Raw genomic sequence first — 15,573 nt, forward strand, 5'->3', positions numbered from 1 at the left:
TCAAACTAGTTTAGCTAAAGAAAGAGAACAAGGAATAGGGAAAAATTGCAATAAATCAATGAAAAGTTATTACCTATGTAACATGGGAAAATATTTTAGGAAGCTACTGTAACAATGAGAGATGATAAATTTGCCATAAACACAAATCCCACGAGGGGAAATAAAAACCTTAAACAACAGAAAACATTTTTCCCTGCTATTAATTAAAAAAGAAACAATTTAAGACAATAATGCAGTTTTCTCATACTCTTATGAAAATCCTAAGAAAATATTTATTGGTAAGACTATTGGTAAAGCTTAGAACAGCTGATGACTTTGTATATCTGTATGGCCCTTATACAAAGCTATTTAGCAAGCTCCATCAAGAACTGTAAAAATCTAAATAACCCAGTAATCTTATTCCTAGGAATTGATTCAAAGAAATGAATTGCAAAAGAAAAAAAAAGCGATACATGTTCATTGCAGCAGTGTTGTGATAATGAAAAATAATCGAGAAGGAGAATAGTTATGTGAATTAAGTTGTATTAACCAGCTAGAAGATTGTGAAAGGCATTAAGATGGAAAACACAAAGGCCTTTCAATCTGTTTTTATTACAGTTCTTTGCATTATAATTATCTGTTATATTCCACTAAACTAAGAGCTTTTTTCAGGGATCTGGCTTTTATCTATCTTTATATTCTTGGTGCCTGAAATTGGAATAGTGCCTAAAACCTAATGCATACTTTAATAAATGCTCATCAAATAAGTAAATGAATAAGTGGAAAAAAACAAAGTTTTTTTTTCCCACAGCATAATTGAACAGATCAGAACACAAAATTGCATATACCAGGATACAATCATATAAAATAGAGCTGTATGCATATGATCATATCAAAGGCTTGAAAGGGAACAGAACTTTGAAAATGATTATGTCATAGAATATTATAATAATGTTTAAGAAGAAATGTAGATCATGATAAGGAAGATTTTTAGTACATTTCTGGGGGTTATTTCTCCCTGCTTATTGACTGTAGGTAGACCCAGTGGGGATTGCTAAAGGAGATGCGTTTTGTCTTAACCAGTCTCTTAATAATGACTAAAGGTATGTTCAGAGGTTCTTGCTTTCATTTGTTCTTTATTGTTAGTTTGTGAACTATTTTCCAGTAGTCCCCAGTTAGGCTGGCTGGAAACTGAGAGTTTTGGTCTCTGTATTAAAGCCTGACCTGGCCCTGTCTGACCTGGCCCTATGGTTTGCAGAGATGGTTACTTGCACTTTCAAAAAGCTTGTGCATTTTCCTTCTTGTACCCATAGAAAGACATATGGTTTTCTCAGCTAGAGTTAAAGAGGCCTTTGAAATTCTTTAAAACTTTAACTCAATCAAAAAAACCTTATGGGTCAGTTCATCTTCTTTTCATTCTTAGTATAAGAACATTGAAGACTTACGTGAGAAGAAAGATGTCTTTTGTTTTATGCTTGCCCATGAGAAGCCAAGTCCATTTAAAAGCTGATTTATTAATAATTGATCAAAGCATACCTAAATTCTTACCTGTTCAAGACACCCCTTTGCTTTAGAAGGCTTCATATCCTTTTTCCAAAAAAATATGAAAATTTGTCTATTAGAATTTGATAATCTGAAGAGTTCAAGCTTCTCTTCAGTTGGTTTTCCAAATAACTTTGGGGTGAAAACTTCTGATTTCCTAATGTACAGATATGACAAAGCATTAGTATTTAGGAGAGGTGAGCCATGTTTAGGATTAAAAGTTGTTAGATTAGAACTATCAGCATACAAAGCAGACCATAACCATATAAAAACTAACATATTTGCGAAGTTGAATGTTATTTATGTTTTTTACTATAAGACTTGTCAAATATTTGAGTGCTTACCCTATGAAAGAAACTACAGTTGTAGTGATTCAGAAATTTATTGAACAGAATCTCTGCTTTGAAACATATTCCTTCTAGTCAGGGAAGGTAAGATACACCCAGCCAAGAAGACAGCCAGTAACCCAAGACGTTGTTAAAGTAGCAAGTAATGGCATTGACAAACGAGAGTGGAATTTAAAAAACAGGAGCGCTCATTGAGGGTGAAGAAGATGCTTTCTAGATAAGTGAAATTTCAACTGGACGTTTGAAAGGTGACCTGTATTTGGATTCATTCATTAATAGGCTTGTGTTGTTTTGTGGTAGGCACTGGGCAAGTCTGGAGGAAGAAGACAGAATGTTGGTAGATTCTTGCTCTGAAGTAGGGGATAACCTGAGAAAGTTTGGGGGCAAGTGTGGAGAGTATGAAGCAGGAGCTGGCAGATTCACTGAAATGGAGTTTAGATAGAAGTTATAGTGAACTGTTAAAGGGACTGAACTGCTAACAGAATACCCCGTTTAAAGGTTCCTTTGGTACTGTAAGGGGTTTTCTAAGTACTGTAAGGGATTTTCTAAGGTTAACGTATCCCCACTGACAATGTTCTCACTCAGGAGTAGTGGCAGGGTGAAACGAAGATCTTGATTCCCCTGGAAGGTTATCTTGCTGACTTGATTTACTGTTTATTCAGATATCATTCACTGGAATGATAGTACAGTCTTAGCATAGAGTCATTTAGGAATTTGGGGACTTGTAGACTAGCCTGTACTGTTTTGAAGGACAGTAACAATCATGGAACAGCATGTAGCATCAAGCATTGCTGAAGGATGTCTACAAAAGCCCTACCCGAAACCCTTCCCACCATGATGAAACTCATGGATGTTGCTCTGTCTCATGGGACAGAGTTTTGCCTATCTTAAATAGAAATGGGGTATATGCTTTCTTAAATCATTTCCCTCTGAATTACCCTACAGATTTCATTTTCAGAAAAACAAGGGAGGGAATAAAAATCAACTTCCCTGTGTGTATGGAATGTTCTGGCCCTACCAGAAAGAGGTAATTATATTGTGAACTACACAGGAATTGGGGGAAATGTTGGCTCAGGCATTTAGGGCCTAGATAACTCTTGTTTATTTATGTTAGGTACAACCAGCTTCCCTTGTCCTAAAATCAACAGGGATGGTTATTTGAAGTAACTAAAATGAAAAATAATGTAGATTTTTATACCTTCAGGAAGTGGCCCCTTTAACATATATACATATTTTTACTAATTGCGCTGACAGAAAAAGATGTTTGCCCAAAGCAATTTGTGTTTTTATAGTAATATTCAGAACGTAAAACTATGTCTTAGCACATTTCTATGAAGATCTAGAAATGACGAAACTAATCAGGTGATAGAAATCAAATTAGTGGGGTGGGGGAGAAGGTGGGTGTCTGACCCTTTTTATTACTTTCCTTGGGATGGAAATAATAAACCCTTGGTGACATCTATAATTCCTACTTTATTACAAAGAGGAATGTTTCTTTCTCTCTTTAAATATAGACACATACAATAAGCAAGCTTGGTTTCTAAGTAGGGGATGTGCAGGTTCTCTACTTTCCTCTCTTGTTGCAGAAACTCCTCAAAGGTAGGAGTCTTTATCTGTTTTATTCACCAGTTTTCATATCTCAAGGTTCTAGACCAGTGCCCTGCACAAAATAGGTGCTCATGAAATATTGCTTGAATGAATGAAACTGTGGCCCAGTCTCTGGCAGAGGCATACAGACCAGGGCTCAGCAGTACTTAATTCAGAAAAATAGCCAACATAGTCAGGGTCTCTTGTTTCCTTCTGCTTTCCACAGGAAGGAAAACTCCTATTGTGGGGGAGTCAGGACTTTGAAGGCCTCTGCAGAGGATTTTCCCCAATGATTTCCCTGTCATTCCTTCATTCATTCATTCATGTGTGTGCCCTTCTCTTTAAATGAAATGAATGAATGTAATCACTCTGGCAGTCAACCTTCTTATCTTTATGCAGGAAGGTATACTAGAATATCCTCAAGAGGGATAATGTGAAGGTATAGATCCTTTTTTGCATCTCTCCAGCCTGAACCTCAAGACCAAAGCAGCAGGCTATAGGAAGAAATAGTACTGAACAGCTCCCCTCGGTACTGGGAGTCAGACCCTTGCCTTGGTGATGGGCTCTAGCTCACAGAGAAATTAGCCTCACCTCCATGGAGCCTGGGATTCTAAATGTGCCCCCCAGGCAGTAAACAGTGGTTTTATTGTCTACCCCTCTACTCACCACGTGGCTAATGATAGACCTCCTGTTGGCCGTTCCTCTGTGCTGTGACAGGCATCTGGGGGGTGTGGCAAGGTGAAGACACCCGCTTTCCCAACAGGCAGCCTGCTGATTCCACGTATCAGGAAAGCTTCCCTCTGGGATCTAAGGCTGCAGCTGCTCATCACTGGTGAGCGGGAACATTTTAGAGACTGTCAAATGGAATGGAATGAAATTGGCCTAGCTGCCTGTGCTGTTAGGGATTACGCCAAGGACTGTTCATTTGTGGTCCATGCCCTTGTTTTTTCCCTTCCTGTCCTTACATTCCCAGAAGAAAGAAGGTCATTTATTCCAGACTAGCACAAAGGACCCATGATACAAATCCTGTGGGTGTTTATATTTGGTCTCATGGTGAATCTTCCTAAGTATCTTAATCCTATAAAAAGCTCCTTGAAAGAATAATACATATCAATGAAATTGTCATAGAAACACAGAATGATTTCAAATAAAATGCTGTTAAGTGCCATGGCTTTGAATAGTCATTAGGACAGTTGCATTGATGCAGTTGTCTGGATTCTTCTCTGAAGGTTTTGTGAACAGGCAAATGTATTTGCTACTGTATATGTCTGGCTCCCATGATTTCTCTAGCAAATGTTCTAAATGTACCCTTCTGGTTGTATCCATTCCAAAGGCTCCGTCTGCTTCTCACATTCTAGAATGTCCCCCACCCCACACCCTCTCCCCTAATTATATCTGCCTTTGTACTATGCAAGGCCTACCTTCATTTTAATTTCTTTTTCTCAAAACCTTCCTTTACCATCTTAGATCTCAGTGAACTGGACATTGTGTGACAGTTTGGGTTTGTACTAAATCACGGTGTTTCTCGTTTATTGCATTGCTAATTTTTAGTCATACCCACCCCACTTCCCTGTCTTTAAAGGATGTACCCTTTCTACCTTGGTGGATTGCAGCTTCTTGAATTAAAAAAAGACCTATCCCATAATTTTCTGTATCCCCAGCCCCTAGCATAGAATCAAAATGTACCTATCGTTAACACTGGTAGAAGTGCGGTCCCAAACTAGACAACTGTGAAGTGTAGTGATTAGCCCCATTGTACAGGTGGGAAAATCAAGGGTTCATTTTGGTAGGAAATTTGAGTAATTTCACACAGGTGCTAAGTTTCAGGATAGGCTTTGAACTGAGCTTTTGACTGACTACTTTTTTAAAAAAAATTATTTTAGCTTTTAACTTATATTTATTGATTTGGGTGGATAATGCATGCATATGGTAAAAAAATTCCAGAGCTTCTACGTCTCTTTCTATAATACCACACCAGACTAGTAACCTAATACTTGCTTGTTCTCAAAATATCCTCATTATATTCCTCCAAGAAGCTAGCTCACTATTCTGACTTCTGCTGTTAATGGCTCCGTTACAAACTCTTGGGATGATGTTTTTTTAAATCCTTCTCCTGTTTGTCCTAGCTAAATGGTCACTCAAGGTCAGCTTGTACTTCAAAGGGCCTCATGTCTGCATTTGCCTTAGCCATTCTCACTCCTCTCCTGGATCCAACCTTCACTCCCTTATCCAAAGGACTTCAGTCTCATACCTTGCCCTGCCTCCCTTCACTCAATTTTTGTCCATTCAAGGGCAATCTAGAACCCTGCAGAAATCTGCAAGGAGTCCTTCTACCTTCTGTTTGAGGTTTCAAGTGCTTATTTAGGGGTCCTTAACTGTTTTTGTTATTCTGTCTAGTTAGTTTTGGCAGACTGGAGAAGCCATTCTCAGTTTTTTAATATGTTTTTTTCCTAAATAATATTTTTAAATGCATAAAATAAAGCACATAAGATTTCAAAGAAAGTCATTTATATGAAAGTAACTGTCAAAGTATTTTAAAGGCAAATTTTGATATAGTAATCTACGTGCTTCTTTAGTAATATATTAAAAAATAAGGTCTCCTTGGGTGGGCCACAGTGGCTCAGCAGGCAGAGTTCTCGCCTGCCATTCCAGAGACCAGGGTTCAATTCCTGGTGTATGTAAAATAAATAAATAAATAAATAAGGTCACCCAGCAGGTGTGCTAACTGCCACCACTTCAAAGTAGTGAGGAGTGGAAATGATATTTGAGACACCTGCAACATCTATAATGCACTATGAAAATATCAGTAATTTGCTTGTTGGTAAGTCACAGGTATTTCTAATATTACTGTGGCTTGTTACCCTACATTTTAATGGAAGGAAATGATAAATTTCAGTTGGATATTGGTAAAAATAAAGTGTTACTTTCTTTCCATTTGAGTTTATGACTCTTGTTAAAAACCTGTGTGTTAGCCTGATTTTTAAGACTCTGTGTGGTCTGCTTTCCATGCTCCCTGTGTTAACTGTTAAACTTTGGGTCCTTCAGCTCTCCCTGGGGGAGTTCTGTACTCTGCACCATACAAATTTGTCTAACTTCATACCTGCATTTCTTTGCTTCTGTTTGCATCTGTGCAGGTAGAGGAAGGATGGTGGGAAGGTGTTCTCAATGGAAAGACTGGAATGTTTCCTTCCAATTTCATCAAGGAGCTGTCAGGGGAGTCGGATGAACTTGGCATTTCCCAGGATGAGCAGCTCTCCAAGTCAAGTAAGGAAATCCACTCCACCAAGTAGGAAGGGGCGGGGGGACCATCAGGCTCTGCCCCCAGCCTCCCATCTGTTCTGTATCCCATGCTATGAGGCTGTGTCAAAAACTCATGAGTATTTTTTGGTTATACTACCATAATACACTGTGGCTTAGCAAGTCTGTCGCTATAAAGAAGTGACCTGTAGCCACACATTCCATACATCTCTGGATAGGTGATTGTCTGCCTTCATACTCTACTAACTCTGTCTCATGGGTGGCCCATGTTGGCGTTCTTCCATATACTTCTAAAGTGTGGCTCTGTGTAAGTCGGTAATTGTTTTTCAAACGAACCGAGTAAGATTGTCAGCATCCCTTGAAGAACTTGGGGAAAACTGGCAAAAACAACAAAAAGTCATTGGTGGAGAGAAGTGCTATGGACAAGATGAATGCATGCCAATTCCCCTAAAAGTGGGAGAAGACCACTGAGAGTACAGACCCCACCTTGAGTGAGCACGTGTATTCTTCTGAGATGGTGAGAACGAACTTCAGGTCTTTCTTTCTCCAGGGCCTGCATGTCTCCCTCCAACTTCTCTGCTGCCCTTTCCAGCTCATGGAGCAAAAGGTCAGGACCGGGAAGCTTTGTTCTCCCAGTCGCTAACCCAACTTCCTATGTGGGTGTCTGTGTCTCTTTTGTGCCGTCTTCAGCAAAGGTCACGGGTGTGAATGTTGTAAAAGGCTTGACTGTGTCACAGTGGTACAGCATTAACTGGGGTTGAAGACTTTTCTTTTGAACAAGAGGAGGATAGCTCAATTCTGCCAAGATCATTTTTAAACTTCCTTATTGTCCATTGAGAAAATCTCACTTGAGTGATATCCTCATGTTATGCTGTTTCTATTTTACTTGACCAATAGTAGGATTGGATAAATTCATGATTTGAAGGCAAAGCCATTTCTAGAGAAACGTTCACCTGTCTCAGCAGCTCTGAATCATGTGGCCTATATTTCACACATAGAAACAGCAGCACTGATTGACTCTGTGGCTTCAGAAATGTCTTCCCCTCCACTACCAAAGCCTGGGATCCCCCAACCGCATTCCATCCTAGGTTCTGTGGTAGGAAGGACATGAGCCGATCTTAGAGCAAACGAGGTGCCTGGAACCTCTTCAGCCTTCTCTGACTTGGGGCAGGGAATTCTCTGCTAATATAGCCCAGCTAATGAGTGCAACTGGGCGTGGAGAAGGTGTCCTTGATCCCACTATAGTGGGTGTTGCTATAGCTCCCAAATTCCGCAAATTCCACATTAGAATTCTTACGGCCTTGGTGTCTCCTTTTGTATACTAAAATAGTATTGTACATGGTAATTAGGTCCTAATAACAATACTCTTCCCCAGGGATGTTGTGGATTAAATGGGTTTTCTTGGAGGGCGTACCAAATCGGGTCATTATAACATTATTTCCATAGGGAAATGTATTGCAAGTTCCCATAGTGATAATGTATATAAACCATCTGGCCCATAGAAGACCCTCAGTAAATGGTAGTTCTTGTTGTTAATAATGATAGACCCTTGGGCCATAACCAGTTAGTATGTGGAGGCTGCTTACACACTGATTGAGACCATGTTCGCTGAAGCACTAAGTCTGCTTTTGGAAATTACTTTGGGATTCCTCTACTGATGCTGAGAAGGAGCTCTGGAGAGGGATTGAACAACTTCTTTGGGAGAGCTTTGACCTTTCAGTGTCCTGTTATCCCAGCTATACTCCCAGGCCTAGATGGTTAGGAAAATGATGGCTATTGTGCTTTGAAACTATTGAAATAAACTGTCTCCTCTCACTCCAAGCCATAATAGGACATTTCACCTTGCCTGACCTCTCAGCTCAAAGCACATGGTGCTGGAATTTCTGGGGCAGGAGGATTAGGAGTGGATGGGCTATACAATCACTTAATTTTCATTCACCTGCTCAGATAGGGGCTATTTCTACTTATAGAGACTGCCTTTCTCATGACACTCATTCAATTAAAAACCTTCTATTTTCGGACCACGAAAGCCCAATAATCATAGGGTGCTTTGGTTTTGTTTAGTTACCATGGAATTTGTTCATTGTTGAGGGTTTTTTTGAGATCCCTAGAGAGGCATTGTCTCCTAACAAGGATGACTGCTTCTGGTAAGAATTACATGGCTTTTGTTATCTTTCTGTATGTACAGTTAAGGAGAAGAGGGGTACATCTGTCCATCTCTCCATCTACCCATCTCTCCCTCCTTATTTTCCTTTTTCATCTGTTCTTCATTCGTTCAACCTTTATTGAGTCCTTATTGTTACTAATCTATTGTATAAGGCACTGAAGTTTATATAGAGGCAAATCAGACAGGGATCCGGCCTTCAGTAAACTCTCATTGTAGAAAGGGGGCTCACCCATCAACAGAAGTTCAGGAAAATGCCCCAGGTGCTCTGCTAGCTGGATGTCTGAAGAATAGTGGGGTACAAAGACCGGGAGGCTGGTCCCATTGAGACCTGGTGGTGGTGGTTACAATGGTGTGATAGTAATATCCCTGTGGCTTGCTAAATCGGAATGATCCCCCGAATGAGGAAGAAACTGAGACAGGAACACTGTCTCAGTGTTCTGACAGGTGTTTCAGTAGCCATTTATCATTCAAAATTTGCTTTGGTATATGACTGGTAAAATTTATATAATCAAATAAGATCCCATGCAGAAATCATGCATACTATTAGTATTGGGCCAAGTAGAACCTTTGGCTTTAAAATGGACCTTCTCATTCTCTTCCCCCAGAGAATAGTGTTACTATTTTTTATGTGCTTTGCTTTCTTTAAAGAACACAACTTTTTATTTTGAAATAATTATAGTTTCACAGGAAGTTGAAAAACAAACAAAAAACAGAGATCCCATGTACCTTTACACAGACTCTCCCAGTGGTAGCATCTTGCTTAACTGTAGTACATGTCTATTTACTTTTTTTTTTTTTTTTTACATGGGCAGGCACCGGGAATCGAACCCAGGTCCTCTGGCATCGCAGGCAAGCGTTCTTGCCTGCTGAGCCACTGTGGCCCGCCCCATGTCTATTTACTTTTGTTATAAAGCTGAGAAAGGCAAATGTAGTTAATGCACAAAGACATCTAGTTCTTTACTTTGCTGTGAGCTGAATGTGTACTTAATTAAGATCTTTGTTAGACCAACCCATCTAATACTCTTCATAAATTCCAGCTAGTTTTCATAGAGATTGCTTAACTAATATATTTATGATTTTTGGGCGTGAGTTAAGCTCAGAATGTTTGGGCTCTTTTGGTAATTTTTGGAGGTAATAGTGCCATTGTATAAAAGTCCTTTTAATTTAAATCCTTCAGACATTTGGGTGAAGTTTTTTAAGACTAATGAAAGTTTGTGTCCTGGTATATATGAAGAGGGCCGGGTAGTCAATGGATCTTTGTACATCTCTCCTAATTTCTGCCTCACTCATATGCATACACACACACACACACACACACACACACACACACACACCCCTATATGTACATCTGATTGTTTGGTATTTTTATTCTTCACATTTCTACTTCTAGAAAGTATTTTAAGTAGTTATTCAGTTGAGTTCTATAAAGCAGTAGATGAATGTGATAGAAGAAACACTGACCTTATATTTATAAAGAAGTGTGCCAAGTTGGTTTCACATATAGTAAGTGTTCTATATGATACGTGCTTGTAAAATCATTTATTACTCTGAAGAGACATTTTATCGATGAGTGGCAGGTGCGAATTGCTTGAGCTTCCTTTTCTTGTATCCTGATGCATTTTTACATATGGTGGTGGGTTATGAACCTTTCTAAACCTTAGATCTTTGTTCAGGGTAATCTAGGCTAGCAAGGAAAGAGTTAAAAGCAGTTGTATTTGTCGATATTTTAGCTTAAACATTTTATCTGAGAGAAAGAAATTCATAAAATTTCTAATTCATATGTAGTAGTAGAAACTCTTTGTAGCATATATAAATTTGAAAACATCTTAACTTTTGTCCCTTTCGAAAAACTTAAGAAACCTTGAAGGTGGTTTTTCAAAAATATTTTTATAAACTTTTTGTTATGGAAAATTTCTAATATATGCAAAAGTAAAGAGAACAGTATTATGAACCCATGTGTACCTGTCACCCAGTTTCAACAATTATCAACCTATGGCCAGTTGTTACAATTATACCCCCACTTTTTCTTCTCCAATATTATTTTGAAATAAACCCCAGATATCATACAATTTCTCCCCAAAGTATTTTAATATACATCAATAAAAGGGTACCTTAAAAATACCATTACCACACCAAAAAAAAAAAACCACCCAAGTGGTAATTTCCTGATTATAATAAAGTAAATATTTAGTGTTACTTTTCCCTAATTGTCTTAAATAAGAAATTGTACTAAAAACGTATGAGTCTAGATCCAAATAAGATACATACATTGTGATTGGTTGAGATGTCTCAAGTCTTTCAATCTATAGATTCCTCCTCCATCTCTCCTTTATCCTTGCAATTTTTTGCTGAAGAAACAGAGACTGTTAGTTTCCCAGAGTCTGGCCTTTGCTGATTTCATCTCTGATATGTCATTTAATGTACATTCCTACAAATTGATAATTGGATGGAGGGACTTGATTAGAGTCAAGTTTGAAGTATTTATATGATTTTTGCCTAGCTACTTCATAAGTGGTGAAGTAGCTCATAATGTCTAGCTGGCTGTTTTTTTTTGGATGCATGGTCCGGGAATCGAACCCAGGTCTCCTGTATGAAAGGCAGACATTCTAACCACTGAACTACCCATGCACCCCTAGCTGCCTCTTTTTTTGAATGTTCATAACCATTGATGATTATCGCCCAGATCTATTAGGGGTGTCAACAAGGAAATTTTTTTAAAGAATGAAACGGGCTACTATGTACACAGAGCAATAGTTTTCAATAAAGGGTAAATTAGTTGTTTTTTTTAAAAAAAACATACAAGTGGTTATGTTAATAGTGAAGGCATAATTTTATAATGTTAGGGGTGGAAAGGAATTTAGAGATCATCTAGGCTGTTATCAGATGAGAACACTAAAGCCTAGTGAAGTTAAGTCCTAGGTATGACCTAGCTTATGAATGATGAGGGCAAAATGATAGGCAAGCCTTCCAAACCCACTGTTGCATCTGTTTATGGGGTCTAGTTCATCTTTCACAGAGCATCTGACACATTTTAAACCTCAGTACAAATTAGCCTGTTTCATCTTATCACAGATCTTGATTAATTCATTGTCTAAGATTAATTCATGCAAGTAATGTAAATTAGAGCTAATTATTATATATTATAATCACAGAATAACCCATATCTATAATAAAATTTATTTGGGCTTGATGGCAGAGAAATCCAGTTATGACTTTCATCCAATTTCAATTTCATACTTATTTATATGCTTTGCATTCATATCTCTATCTATCTGTCTTCTAAACATATGAGAGTAGGAACATCCAGCATGTTCCTTGAACACTTAATACTTCTATATGTATTTCCTAAGGACAAAGATATTCACTTATATAGCCACCTTAAGTACATTTATCAAGTTCAAGATATTTAACATTGATATAAAGTCTACAGTCTATATTCCAGTTTTTGCGTATGTCCCAGTAAGTCCTTTTGAGCATTTTCTCTGCCATTGTTAGAGAAATCTCAGATCACGTATTGCATTTAGTTGTTATTGTCTCTTTAGTGTCTGTGCCTCTCTCTCTTAAATTGTGAAAACATATATATATAATATATATATATATATAAAACATCAACTTTCCCGTCTCTACCCCCTCCCAAGCATACCATTGAGTGAGATTAATCATACTCACAATGTCACAATGTTGTGCTACCCTCACCACCATCTGATAACAGAACTTTCCCATCATTCCCATATTCTTGTTTTAAAACAAAATCCTGTTATTGCAGAAATATTTCCAGTTATTTTCCACAATTTTCAGAAGGAGAAATTTTTAATTTTCTTTCTGTAACTATTAATAGCCATGGGTTTTCAGTTTGCATTGAAATTCTTATTTTTCCAATTCCTTATTTCTAAATGTGAGATTCTCATACAGTAGTGACTTGTCAGGCTAACACAAAGAGGGAAATGATCTTATAAAACTCATGGAAAACAACTCCTACGATGCAGAAGCATCATGTTTCCTTAGCTGTAAGAAACTGATCGGTGTCCCCATCCATATAGGAATGAAAGCTGATGGGTTGACAAATCCCCAATCTATGGAATCACTATACTTATTTTTCTTTTAATACTAGATGATATTTTTTTTGTGCATGAACATTCCGTTAGCAGTGAAGAGCAATTAGCAGATTGATTAAGCAGAGTTTCAGGCAAAATTAGATGCTGACATAAGCACGTGATTGTATTCAAATTTTAAAATTCTTTCCCTTTAGAGTATTTGCTGTTTCCAAGAACTGATATTTAACAGGGACTGTAGAGTATTCCCCCAAATAAAGTAAACATAACCATATTTGTGAACTTTCCAGTTACCGTTATCTTTCAGCTAGAATGCAAGGGTGTCCTCACCACTCCATCCCCTAACCCCAGCCCCGGCTACATTGCAAATCACCTTGCTGCTTCCAGTGGACAGTGAGGCTTTGCAGAAAGTTTTAACCATTCAGAGTCAGCAGGGCCATGGGCTACCTCAGTGATTCTCAGACCTATTCCTGGGGAAGAACATGTGGAAGTTATGCTGTCCTTTGAGGAACATTGTCAAAAATTTTACTTTACTCTTACATTTACTTTCTCTGATACCGGGAAGACTGCTGTCATCCAGTTTTGGAGGGCCTAGCTTGTAAAACAGTTGTGTTCCTTAGGGGCATCATTTGACTTAATTTTAACTTAATGGCTGCAGTTAAACAGAATAAAAATGTGCCCAAATAAAAAATGAGCCACTTTTACTTTCTATGCTTTTGTTGTCACTGTCCTCAAGAACCACAAGTCTAACAAGAACACTTCAGTGCTTTGCTGTTTCTCTGGATTTCTCCTGTTTAGCCAGTACTTTGACTAACTCTTTTGATTTAGCTGGATGGAGCATATCTGTTATAAAAAGGTAGCTTTCCAAACAAGAGGTACCACCTTGCCTGTAGGTCTTGGAAATGAGAAATACTTGAGTCTGCCTAAGTTGTTGCTCTGATTAATCATAATTCCCCTCATGTATTGAGAGTGACAGGACCCAGAAGCCGATACTCTGGTTCCACTTGGAATTCTCACTTTGGTATGAAGTGTTTCTAAGAAGTGAGACAAGTTGCTTTCTCCCCTCTCAGAACCTCTCAGCCTTTCAGTAGACATACTCTACCTTTTCATTTCTCAGACTTATGAAGATATATGACCAGCCTTGAGCTTAATATTTAAATCACAAGCCACAATAGAACTTATTCCTTGGATAATTAACAGTATTACATTTTATTTTACCCACCGTTGGTACTCCCTGTAGGGCCTGTGTGTGTGTATGGGTGTGTGAGTACACTCAAGCAGGGCAATATGTGAATATCCTGTGCACTTGCTTGTGGTTCTGGGGATATTGGTCTGTAGCTGTGTGTCCAGCCTTACGCTATTTACAACCTCTCCTTGGAACAAAGGAAAAAGGTTTTGATATTTTACACTGGATGAGTCCTATGTCCTCATGCTTAAGTATAGTCTTATGCTGATAAGGCAAGACCTCATTTAAGATGTTTCAAGGTGTAGGGTTTTTTTCTGGTTTCCTCAGTGCTAAACAGAATACCTTTTATATTAATACAGATGCCACTGTTGGTTCAAGCCTCGTTGTTAAAACAAAAAAAAGCCTCCAATATAATAATACATTTTCATGCTTAAAGGTAATGAGGATGATTGGCTCTTTAAAAGATGTCTTGTTTGGAATCTTAGGGCCATGATGACAGTTTTTATCATATAGGGCTCTAGGGGAAGAAGATAAAGGGTAATGGACCTAAATCTATATTAAACTTAGGTCATACTCTCCAAAGAGAAGGTCATATTGTACAATTGAGTTAATTAAGGAATCTGGTTAATTGGATCCTCACTGGTTAATTGAGGTTTTCCTATTCTGATTTTAAATGTTGTGATGCCCCCAGGTTTAAATTGGGCATAGTCTCTCTGTGCCAGTCATTTGCCGAGGCAATCCCTGATCCTGGGGGCTCCTCACTATCACGGTTGCATGAGGACTTTGGGCTCATTCTGTAATCATCTTAAATTCTGCCTAATGTTCTCTAATGAATTTTGTGGATGAAGCTCTTGCAGTGGATTCATTGAAGGCAAGTTGAGTTAAAGACTCTTCCTCTCCCTTCTTTTGCCATCATTTGCTCCCCCTACCCCCTCTCTTGTTTTTCTCTCCCCTTCTCTTCTCTCATTCACTGTCAGGAAAGACTACCTTTGAAGGGACAATTCTGTACCGAGCTGCACCTGGAAAGACGGAGGGCCACAGACGCTATTACAGTGAGTGACCTTAACCGTAGGAGGCAATTGTAAAGATAAGATCTGGGTACTTGTGTTTTTTGACGCAGCTGTGCTTTCCTGAGCTGCTCATGCTTATGCCAAGTGTCTGTGTGAATTTCCAACCCAAGGACATGTACTTATTTGCCTAAGATAAGTGCCATCTCCTTGATGTGTGCTACAGGTGCATTCTCACCACCAGCCCCTGGCGCTTCCTTGTTTGCTTTGTGCCTCTATCATATGTGACATGCGTGCATGAGCCATGCGTGCAGAGAAGGGAGTAGTAGCATTTGTCATGGCATATGTATTTGTACCAGTATCTCTGGGCTTCTTGGGGTTGTGTGAGATGGCTTCCAATGGAGATGTCAACCTCTTGTGGTTATTGCTTTCTCTGGGTGGGTAGGTT

The 15,573-nt window shown here is 38.6% G+C and overlaps 1 protein-coding gene across 4 annotated transcripts in view; it reads left to right on the forward strand.

Annotated features, from left to right (window-relative positions):
- SH3KBP1 (SH3 domain containing kinase binding protein 1) overlaps nucleotides 1–15,573 on the forward strand; it is a 404,653-nt gene that overhangs the window by 222,353 nt on the left and 166,727 nt on the right. For 3 of the 4 annotated variants that reach the window (XM_077145714.1, XM_077145712.1, XM_077145713.1), the window contains one exon: nucleotides 6,590–6,719. In XM_077145714.1, coding sequence (XP_077001829.1) covers nucleotides 6,590–6,719 — 130 coding nt within the window. Of the gene's footprint in view, nucleotides 1–6,589; nucleotides 6,720–7,263; nucleotides 7,321–15,095; nucleotides 15,171–15,573 lie in introns of all 4 variants that reach the window. The other variant, XM_077145717.1, reaches the window with a different exon arrangement.

The sequence above is a fragment of the Tamandua tetradactyla genome, chromosome X, assembly GCF_023851605.1.
Source record: "Tamandua tetradactyla isolate mTamTet1 chromosome X, mTamTet1.pri, whole genome shotgun sequence".
NCBI lineage: Eukaryota > Metazoa > Chordata > Mammalia > Pilosa > Myrmecophagidae > Tamandua > Tamandua tetradactyla.